We start from the raw sequence: 10,640 nt of genomic DNA on the forward strand, positions 1-10,640 counted from the left end.
AAAATATTATTCATTAAATTTTAAAAATATTTTAAATATTATCTACATATAAATTTAAAGAGTAAAAAGAAAATTTACCCTAGGTCCCTAATAGTGTTGAACCGGCCCTCGGAGTATTGGAATACGTTGTACTATAAACATGTTGTACTATAAACATCTTAATTTGAAGGTAAGAGCGTTTATTGATCACCAAATATAATCTTTAAACCTTTTTTCGTTTCAGTTAAAAATTTGCAAAAAGTAGAAAAATATCAAATGAGCATTATGAAGTGGGAAAATAGTCATGATGAGTAGTTGTAACATCGAGATATCATCAGAAATAGGTAATGTCTCTTTTGGAATTCTCTTTCATACTCAGATTAGGCTACGAAATTAAGAGTACTAGAACACTTCACCGAAAGTTCAACAACTCCAATCTCTAAACCAAATATTCCACATTTTGATAAATATCATTTACAAAGTAAAAGGGATTAACTAGACTGGAACTTTAGTGGTAAGTACATTTTTACCAATAAAAAAGTTAGCAAATATGGTTAAATACATTATCACCAATATGATTAAGATAAGAAAATTTAGGTTTTATGAACTGATATTAAATTCGTTTAATATGTTTTGAACGGAAATTATTTCAGTATTGATAAGAATACATACGTCTACGCGATTTTCATTTCATAGTTTTAGTATATTCATATAATTTATTATCTAGGAAACTATATTATTGTTTTCTTAACAAAATTACTTAATTCATTAATCCAATATTTTTTTGGAAAAATATGGATTTGATAGCACATGGAGAAATAGAGTTAACCACCACATCTGAGCAAGTACTTTTACCAATGTACCAGATGAAAACTTTTACGTAAAGGGGTAAATGACAACCTTACCAACTGTCCCACAAACTATTTTTTGTAGGTGCGGATAGGTTAGAACTTTGAAGTGTGGTGGTTAGATTATACACACACCATATTTTCTCTAAATCATTAAAGTGTACATCTTATAACAGTTTTAACTGATAACATCATGAATCTATGACTCTACCTTAATACAAAAAGCAGTCTACGATGTCATGATTTTACAATCTTACTTATGTTCTTTTTAGGTGAAATTTTTTAATTATATTTTGTTTGAAAAGATATGATTCATTATTACATGTACTGTAAGAGAAACCCAATAAAGTAGAACCAAAAGAGACACTGTGATCTCTCTCTCTCTCTCTCTCTCTCTCTCTCTCTCTCTCTCTCTCTCTCTCTCTCTCTCTTCTTTCTGGTTGTGTGTGTCCATGAAATAATACAGAGAGCAAACTGTAATGGAGGAAGTGGTGGCGAAGTGGACACACTGACACATTGGTTTGAATTTGATGATGGTGAACCACAACAATGACGATCGTACTACTGATGTTGATTCTCACCTCCGCCAAAAAGAACAAGACAAGCTCTTGTTCCATGACTTCCTAGGATCCAAGACCGAAACTTTAGCTTCCACTTCCATGGCTGACCACAGTCTACCTCTGGATAAGGCAGTTAAACTGGCCATGACTTCAGCTTCCTCCGTCGGTGGACGCGGTGGTCTTTCCTCAACCTCCGATCTTGGTACTTCTCTCCCTTTCTCTCTTGATGCTTTTTTTTTGTCTTTTGATGAAGTGTCCTTCCACTGATGTGGTTTAAGCTGGTTCCTCTGTACATTTAGGGTTTCTATTTATAGAAAGTTCGTCTTTTTACATAGATTCAAGTTAGAGTTCGATTCTTTCATCGAGCTTTGATTCACTATGATTTTGAAGTGTAGAAGAAGATCATGTGAATTAGTTTCTATAGTTGGAAACTTTTCATCCATTAGATCTCGTAAGTAGAAAAAATAGAACATCTATGGACTCAACTGAAACAAGACATGAGTGTACATTGTTTTGTTTATTTTTAAAAACATGAACATGTTTTTCTTTCTTTTGTGTTAGCATGTGGGTTGATTGAGCTCTGGTACATAAAACACACAGACACACTCTTTATGTCCCTCTCTGTCCAACCATAATGTCTGATGGATTAGTTGGGACATTTGGAAGTGAATTTGACATATGAGTTTGTGATGCTTTTTTATATGACTTGTTCTTCTTTATTACCTCTCCTAGCTACTACTACTACTACTGCATTGTGATGTTGCTTATCTAGATTTTATCTTTCTACTAGTTGAAAGACAAGGCAGTGGTGGGGGGAATCATCTTGATGGGAGACAACTGTTTGGACCAAGAAGTGAGGTTTCAGGCTCAATCATGAGCAATCGATTTTCAGGAAACAAGAGAAGTAACTCTGATTCACAATTCACCTCTCAAGACCACCCAGAGACTCTGCACTGGTCCAAGGTAAGATAAAACCATAACCTACATAATAACTTCACCGTGTGCACAGCTTCATGATCTGTCATTGTCATCAAAAACCAGATGCTAAGAAACGGACCTGGAAGCCTCTCCATGAATATGAACCATATGGCAAACCAGTCTCCACGCGGAGGAGGACAAATCAGTCATTTGCTTCATCAGCTGTCTTCCAGCAGGTTCAAGGATGAAAACGTGGGACCATCAGTTATCTCCCAGACAGCTGCAGATGAAAGTTCACGGACAGGGATGAAAGGTCCAGGTATCATGAGTCATTTTACAATGCCAAACCCGAGCAAAGTCGAATGTTTTGCCCATTCAAGGTGAGTTAAGCTTCTAGTGATGCTTTGTGCTAAGGTCAATTTCAACACACTGTGTGTTGTATTTTGCAGTACTGGGAATAGGAAAGAGTTGACATCGAGTACTAAGCAAATGACTATCTTCTATGGTGGTCAAGCTCATGTCTTTGATGATGTTCACCCAAACAAGGTAACTCTCTCTGTCACTTAACACTTCGATATTCAAATTATTTGAGAAGTTATCATATGAACGTTATGTTATTTGTAGGCGGATGTGATAATGACTTTGGCAGGATCAAGCGGGGGCTCATGGTCTACGGATGTGTCTCATAAACCGAAGACAAAGAACAACACAAGCGATGGTCCATATAAACTAAGCCAAATGTATGAAGGAGGCAGCTCTAGAGAAACACCGTTTTTGTCTTCAGAGTTTCGTGCAAGACCAGGTCATCAAGCAACCTCTGGTGCCTGTCAGAGGATCTTTACACAACCAGGTGACCTCTTATCAAATAAAAGTGAGATTTTGGCTACCATCTTACAAATACACTGTGGAGTAGAGTTAAAAACAAGTCTTATTTTGCAAAAAAAAAAAAGTCTTATTTTGCATTATGACTTACAAAATGAGGATACAGAACTTTGAATCTTTTTGCTCATGTGCATTTATTATTTGCAGGTAGAGAACAACAAGGAAGTATGATCTCAAGGGGACGAGAAATAAGAGATCCGGTTCACGTATCAGATCCTGAAAAAAAAGCCACATGATTAAGCTGAATATGAGAGATGCTTAGTGTGGCCTCTCTTCTAAGATGTTATTTGTTTGAGTTGATAGCCATTTGCAATTTTCTGTGCCTTTCGAGGTTTGCATCCAAACTTCTCTTCCTCAAAGAGTACGTATAATACTAGTTTCCTATAGCTAGTATGTAACCAATTGGTCAACCACACCTGCTGTTTCTATTCCTAAAGATTATCATCTCGTCCAGTGTATAAGGCTGACCATAAAGGATACAGCGTATAACAAGAGATTGATGTCTAAGTCTACTCACCGTTTTTTTTTTTTTTTGTCAAGTCTACTTACCGTATTTAATTCCTTCTTTCCAGTGATATTTGACTTACCCTGTCCCTGTCATTCTTAGTACATTTCTCAGGACTAGAAACGCTAATCAGTGTCACCGATTTACTCTTTTTGCGCTAACTTGGGAGACTCTTAGTACAGTATAGCATTTTCTTTTCTCTGCAGCTGCAGCAGTATACTTTTCTTTTAAACTATCACTGATCACTGCTCTTCTTTATGCCCGAGTGTACCGTTCGCTAGATTTTAGTTTTCAACCGTTTTGGAAAAAAGATAATGAGTTTTCCAAACGTTTCAATATAATTAGTGAAACCAGACCAAACCGAAGTGAAGAGTGTCCAAGTGATAAAGATGAGCCACAATAAAAACTAAGATTACAACAACAGTTATCACAGTTCCACAAGATCCCAATTACGTCAGATCATACAACATTGTTTTAACCATCTGAAAAACTATCTTGAGATCGAAGATGATTAGCCGAGAAAGAAGTACAAAGAGAAACACTAGTTAAAAGAACCCCCACCCCCTCCCTGAGAAGACTACTACCTAAAAGACAAACGAACTTGTCCTTATCTCACACTTAACTTCACTTCCACAGCTTCACTAGCTTGTCGTGACTAGCTGATGCAACCAATCCAGTTGCAGTTGAAACAGCCAATGACGCAATTAGCCCTTCGTGAGCCGGTAATGTCATCGTCTTGTTCTCTGACATGTTCCATAGTTCTAAAGACTGCACACACAAGTTTCACAAAGCTTAGGGAATCAGCACCAGATTGTAAATCTCAGACACGTTTTGAACACACATGCGTGAAGATATAAACTTTACCTGGTAACACCCAATTACGAGTAGGGAAGGGTACGTCGGATGGAAAACACAAGACTGGAACTTGTTGCCATTGCAGCTCAGCTCATGAACACATTCTCCTTCACTGCCTGTCCCCAGCGTCCAAACTTTTACCATATCTTCACTAACCGATGCCAAGAAGTCACCAGAAGGATCCCAGCAAACCGAGTTTATCTGATTAGCATGGCCCTGTACAGAGCCATTAGTAAACAGTGTCTTGTGTTAGCTTCTCTCTTAGTAGTCAGTGGATATATCATATAAAACAAGCACATATCGAATAAGGGAAGTTTTAACACTAAACCTGCAAAGAGTGTCGACAAGCTTGTGTTTCAACATCTAGTACTGATACAACATTTGCTGACGAAGCAGCTAGATACTTCCCAACACGTGGTTGGAACCTCAACTGAGTGCTACCACCCTGTGAACAAAACAAAACAAAACAAAAATGAAGTTAAATGTATTCATTTTCTTAAAAGCAACTTGTCAAAAAGATGTACCTTGTACACTCTTGTGCAACTTCCATTATTGATGCTCCAGTACCTTATTTCGCCATCAGTGTCACAGGAACATATGAGATCATCCTTATTGGGATGGAAGTCAAGTGACGTAACCATAGAAGAATGTCCCATGAAAGTACGCAGGGAGTAACCTTTCTGCAAAGTATGTTCACAAACTCTTAAGAACTCACATAATCTGAATAAATAGAGATAAAAAAAAAAGGATAGTGGAATCATCAGCACTCAATTTACATTATCAGCATCCCAAACCCTAACAGTTTTATCGAACGAAGAAGTTGCAAGGCGAGGCAGGCTGGGACTAAAACGGACATCTGTTATCATAGCCGTGTGCTCCTCAAGGGTGGTCTTCGGCTTCATAGTGTCTGTATGCCATAATACAGCCTGCAAAATAGACCAACAAGCCAAGAAGGCTCTTAAGTTTCAGAACACCACAAGACCTAATGATGATTTCTTGCTTTACCTTTTTGTCGTGCCCGGCACTAGCAAGCATTTTCCCATCCGATGAGAAGTGGCAACATGTAACTTTGCTTGTGCTCGCACGTACTGAATTCACTTCAGTAAACGTGAAACCTGGTGCAGAGAGGCATCAGTGTAGTGATTAAGAAACATTGTTGTATTACAATGTTGAGTAGGCATCAGTGTAGTGATTAAGAAACATTGTTGTATTACAATGTTGAGTGGGACAAGAAACACACACCTTTACTAACATCCATACACCGTCCAACGGCGTCTCTTTGATCACCATCCTCATTGGATAGAAAAGACTCAACGTTGTCATCAAGTGAACCATCTTCCACAAATCTATCCATATCAGCCTGCAAAATAACCAATAATTTATGCTACTATTTCATATTTGATTACATTCCCATTAACAGTTTTAAAGAAGCACACCAATTGATTTGATGGAGATGTGAGAGTGGCGGTTCCATCAGTGCCAAACATAGTTATTGCTTTGGAGGAACCACTACGAGGCAGATTAGGCATAGAGATCGCATCTCCAGGAGTATGAGTTGAAGGTGTGGAAGGTGCTGAGCCTGGAGATGGTCCCGTAGTGTTGGCAGTTCCTGTACTATTAGCTGGACCAGAAGACGAAACCGGTTGCTTTCTTTTCCTCCCAGTCTGATTCTTCAATACCTTCAGTTAAATGCATAAACATTTTAAGAATCAACCTCAGACTCACTATTTGAAACAGGATCTTAAGAACAGACCTGTTCATTTCCTCTAAAGGAATTTGACATGCTACCATCCATGGTAATACTACCACCCCCACCCAATTTATCTTGTTGATGAATGTTGTGATTTGAACTCTGTGATTGCTGATTTGAAAGAGCGTGCTGATTAAGTGACTGTGGTTGCGGTAGATTTCCACCACCCTGCTGTTGATGCTGCTGTTGTAACAGAGCCATCTTTAACTACAAAGCATACATAGTTATTAACGCAATCGTCCAGCCTTTAAAATTGAGCAGAGATTTATCAAACAAAACTGTAAGATCTTATTCAAACCTTTAGTAGCATGTCTGTGTCTCCACGAGGCAGAAGAGTGCCACCAGGTTGTAAAGACGATCCAACATTAGGCAACACATCCCCGACAGAACCCCCAAGGCCATCCTTTCCGAGGCTCATGCTCCGGTTGTTCAATAGCATTTTCAGTCTTCTGTTCTCTTCATTGACGGTTTGTGAATTTAGATTCTGTTGAGCCATCATGAGCTGTTGCTGATGTTGCGGAGTCAACATGTTGAGCTGGTGAAAAGACTGTGGAGACTGCATAAATGGTTTTTGCTGCTGGAGAAGACCAGAACGAAGCTGATCAAATCCCTAAACCAGGAAGGAAAGTAGCAGTCAAAAAGAAAACTCCTTTGAAGCAAAAGAGAGAGAGAGAGAGACAGGCGAGTCATATAATGCATGCATAGAGTGCTTACAGTGAGCGGCCACCCTTTAAGTGTAAGGTTGCTGCCTTGATTTGAACCTGAGACAGGAAACAAGCACTAATCATAATCAAGCTTGACCTACTGAAACGATCTAAAATTAGATAACCTACCAGGAATTCCAATCAATGACCCTTCTGGAACAGGAGTTCTGGGAGTGAGCACAGGATTGATCTCACTTTTTATATCCTAAACACACATAATCACATCAAGTTTAAGCTCACAGTAAAGTTCTGCAAGGAACTAGACACAACATAGATTCAGTATTACATACCATAGCAGACCCAGAAAGTTGCTGATTTCGAGCTTGAACCTGTGGAGAGATACCGCCACTTGCACCATGTAACACTTGCCTGCGATTCATCAGCAAATGAAATTAGCACAAGTAAGAGATATTGAATGATTTTTGTTGCTTAAGTATAAGAACAATGAAGGCATATATGTATGAGAACAGCACCCTGCAGGCTGTCCAGAAGCTCCAGCAGACTTCAACATTGATGCATGATTTGGATCCAACAGTTGCCCAACATTGTCCCCAAATCGCTGTAGACATCGGAAAATAACATTTGAGGAAACTAAGGTGCTGTGACAAAAGAAGGGATGGGGCCTTGTTAAACTAACCTTCATAGCAGTCTCATCTAAGGAATCCCTCTGAGTAGGAATTTTAACCCTCTCCTCGTATGCCTTATTATTATTTGCCAAGGCACTCCCAGACACAGAGTTTTGCCTCATAACCGGGTCGCTGTTGCTACCAACAAGTCCGTTTGCTGATCCATTTGCCAGGTGGGGCGCAGCTCTCCTCTGTGGTAGCTGCTGAGGTGCTGACTGCTGTTGGTGTTGAGGCGCTGGCTGTGGCTGTTGCTGTTGTTGAGAAGGTGGTTGGTTTTGATGTTGCTGCTGTTGTTGCTGGTTATGTTGTTGCTGCTGCTGTTGTTGTGCACGTTGCAATAAGAGTTGTTGCATTTGTATTTGCTGCTGTTGTTGTTGCTGCTGCTGCTGTGAGATCTGTGGGTGTTGAGATTGCTGCAATTGCTGTTCTCGCGCTTTAATCATCTGTGTCTGTAAGATATCAGCACACAAAAGAACTTCTAAATCATATAAACTTAACCAAAACAAAACAAAATAATCATATACTAATTGGAGAAAACATGTTACATATAAAACTTCTAAATCTTCTCTACAAACACAAAGGAAAAGAGAGAACACAAATCAACTGTAAGTAATCAAGCTACTAACTAACTCCATATATCACTAACTAAAAAGAACATTGTGCAGCTTTGCACAGATGTAAAAACACTAGGTGGTGTGGGTAAACAAAGAAGGATACCTCAATGTAAGATGCTGCAACCTCAGAATGCTTCTCATTGGTCCTAGCAATAAATATATCCCAGAAGACAGACCACCACTCAAACAGAAATCCGCCAGGTGCATCAATAGCTAACACATTGCAAGAAGAATGGGAAGTTCAATAGGACACGAAGAAGCAGAACTGCTATTAGAATCGCTGTAAGAAAACTCAAGAAGATTGTGATTTCTTACCGACTGGATCCGATGACACTTTCCCTTCAGCTTGAAAAGCCTGAGCTGTAGCTTTTAAATCTCGTTTCACAAGATAATCGTAGATATACACATCCAACCTGTTACATCCAAAACCAATACTTAGAGCACCAATGTACACAACATTGATAACAATAATAATACATAACACATCAAGATATGCATAAGAAATGTCTAGCTAGGCAACTCTCCAAAGAGAAGCATAACATCAAGCAGAAACTTTCCTGATGGAGCTTCTAAAGTACACACTTGTATGCCAAAAAAGGAGAATAAATTTGGGACAGTAACACATAAAAAAAAACCTGATGACACAAGAGCCAAGCCCGTTGAAAGTGACTGACAACACAAAAGAACTAAACTTTAGCCAAAACATGCAAAACTCACCAAACAAAATCTAGCAAGAACACTTTCAGCAAAAACAGAAACTAGAAAATCCTCAAGGTAACATAACCAAGAATGTCAAAGGAGAAAGCTTTTTGACAAATGCAACAAGTTGAAAGGTAACAACAATAAGCTAAACCCTTAAAGAAAGAACCCAGATCAAGCACACGCAAATAAATTCAAGAACGCACAAAATCAAAAACCCAACTCAAAATTGGCAAGAAGCAGAGTGTATCAGTGAGGGGAAATCAAAAGACTCACATTTTATCAGCTTCCCAGTTGGTCTGAGACATTTCTCTCTCTCTCTGTTGTTCTTCGACAAAACTAAACCCCACAAGACAGTTGTTTAGAATGTCAGATTCCTATGTTAATAAACTAATAGTGATGATAGCTTCACGACCCTCTGAGATACTTATTGCAACAGCAGAAACTAGAAATCAATGCTTTTGTACCCCTTTTCACCTCCCCACCTAATCTTTCTTCAGTGATTAGCACTTGAAACAAGCCAAAGCAAACTCAAACACACATAACTAAAAGGACGAAGGAGACAGAGAGAGAGAGAGAGATGATACAAGTTCTGGAGAGAGAAAGTTCAAAGAAAGGCAAAAGCATCTAGAAGTAGCTCAGCTTTGATTATAGCAACTAGCTAAATGGAGTATAATTAATTTTTATTTTCACTGCTATAATTAATGGATTAAAGAAAAAAGCAAAGAAACAAATAAAAGGAGAGAACTTTATTTATTTATTTTTTGTGCACGAGAGTACTTTATTTAACTTGAGAGAGAGAAAGACAAATCAGATAATTTAATTATTTATATTTTATTTATATGTTCGTTATATTTGTTTGCCTCTTGAAAAAAATAAAAACCGGAAAAATGCTTTTAAATATATTTAATTGAAGAAAAGTAGTTTCCATGTCAGTTTGTTTTGAGTGGACGGACGGAGTTGCAGAAGATATATACGAAGAACGTAACTTTATTAGTCTGAATTACTAAAAGACCCTCGTCAAGTTGTAGATTTTACATGACGTAACACGCCTTTGTCAAAGTACTTTTACTTCTAATGACAAAAATAACCTTTTCTAGTTAATGACGCTAAATATCTTTTTCATTTTTTACGTTTTTTTTTTACTTTTTCAGTTTGTCTTATTCTCTGTGTAAGTGTAAGCTTGTGGAACTAGAAGACTAGCCGAAAAATTGACCAGAACATAGTTTGTGTTCTGCCATTCGGCTGTAAAATGAAAACAGTTTTACACTGAATCAAGCCTAAACTTTCTAATTTGATATATATATATATATATGTAAGTTAAACAAATATTCATGATATTATTTTTTCATAATCTATGGTTTTGTGGCAATCATTGATAAATTGAATTTCTTTTGACTGAATTTGATGGTAAATTGATTTTGATTTGTAGTTTGGTTGATTTATAATTTCAATATAATGTTTTTTTAATTAAATTCATATGTGATAACATGTAGGAGACTAAGCATGATATTTCATCATTCATATTTTATATATGTAGAGATTATTTATATTTGAACAGTTTCCAAATAAAACATAACTTAGTGGTAACATGTAAGGATAATTTATATATTGGAACAAGCTTTTACAATAAATTTGTATTTGTCATATTGTATTACTAATAAAAGACTTAAAACAAGCTTCTCAACTGTTGGACTAAT

At 37.6% G+C, this 10,640-nt stretch overlaps 2 protein-coding genes across 3 annotated transcripts; one reads left to right on the forward strand and one right to left on the reverse strand.

The window, feature by feature from the left end:
* The first annotated feature begins 1,217 nt into the window (after positions 1 to 1,217).
* LOC106361134 (protein TIFY 8-like) lies at positions 1,218 to 3,716 on the forward strand. Of its 2 annotated transcripts, none has more exons than XM_048738890.1 (6): positions 1,218 to 1,589; positions 2,178 to 2,350; positions 2,429 to 2,685; positions 2,755 to 2,851; positions 2,930 to 3,176; positions 3,335 to 3,716. In XM_048738890.1, the coding sequence occupies exons 1-6, from the start codon at positions 1,358 to 1,360 to the stop codon at positions 3,421 to 3,423; spliced, it is 1,095 nt and encodes a 364-aa protein (XP_048594847.1). In that variant the 5' UTR covers positions 1,218 to 1,357; the 3' UTR covers positions 3,424 to 3,716. The 2 variants fall into 2 exon arrangements, with proteins under 2 accessions (XP_048594847.1, XP_013656291.2); XM_013800837.3 differs by having other exon boundaries at positions 2,930 to 3,155.
* A 357-nt stretch (positions 3,717 to 4,073) lies between these two features.
* On the reverse strand, positions 4,074 to 9,609 carry LOC106361136 (transcriptional corepressor LEUNIG). The gene is made up of 18 exons (XM_013800838.3): positions 9,217 to 9,609; positions 8,557 to 8,654; positions 8,345 to 8,454; positions 7,639 to 8,076; positions 7,475 to 7,560; positions 7,292 to 7,370; positions 7,131 to 7,206; positions 7,012 to 7,058; positions 6,596 to 6,907; positions 6,301 to 6,504; positions 5,984 to 6,226; positions 5,790 to 5,907; positions 5,553 to 5,662; positions 5,324 to 5,473; positions 5,072 to 5,227; positions 4,876 to 4,992; positions 4,557 to 4,763; positions 4,074 to 4,460 (listed from the first exon to the last, which is right to left on the reverse strand). Exons 1-18 carry the CDS (start codon positions 9,246 to 9,248, stop codon positions 4,317 to 4,319), a joined length of 2,727 nt encoding a protein of 908 aa, XP_013656292.2. The 5' UTR covers positions 9,249 to 9,609; the 3' UTR covers positions 4,074 to 4,316.
* Between the last annotated feature and the right edge of the window lie 1,031 nt (positions 9,610 to 10,640).

This window comes from Brassica napus, chromosome A8, assembly GCF_020379485.1.
Source record: "Brassica napus cultivar Da-Ae chromosome A8, Da-Ae, whole genome shotgun sequence".
NCBI classification, from domain to species: domain Eukaryota; kingdom Viridiplantae; phylum Streptophyta; class Magnoliopsida; order Brassicales; family Brassicaceae; genus Brassica; species Brassica napus.

What these genes read in the sequence shown, in the direction of transcription:
- LOC106361134 (XM_048738890.1), top strand. Translation starts at nt 1,358, where the DNA reads ATGATGGTGAACCACAACAATGACGATCGTACTACTGATGTTGATTCT. An exon ending in GAATGTTTTGCCCATTCAAG is followed by an intron (nt 2,686 to 2,754) that starts GTGAGTTAAGCT and finishes TGTATTTTGCAG; the next exon opens with TACTGGGAATAGGAAAGAGT. An exon ending in ATGATGTTCACCCAAACAAG is followed by an intron (nt 2,852 to 2,929) that starts GTAACTCTCTCT and finishes TGTTATTTGTAG; the next exon opens with GCGGATGTGATAATGACTTT.
- LOC106361136 (XM_013800838.3), bottom strand. Translation starts at nt 9,248, where the DNA reads ATGTCTCAGACCAACTGGGAAGCTGATAAAAT. An exon ending in GTTGCACAAGAGTGTACAAG is followed by an intron (nt 4,993 to 5,071) that starts GTACATCTTTTT and finishes TTTTGTTCACAG; the next exon opens with GGTGGTAGCACTCAGTTGAG. An exon ending in TCGTAATTGGGTGTTACCAG is followed by an intron (nt 4,461 to 4,556) that starts GTAAAGTTTATA and finishes TTGTGTGTGCAG; the next exon opens with TCTTTAGAACTATGGAACAT.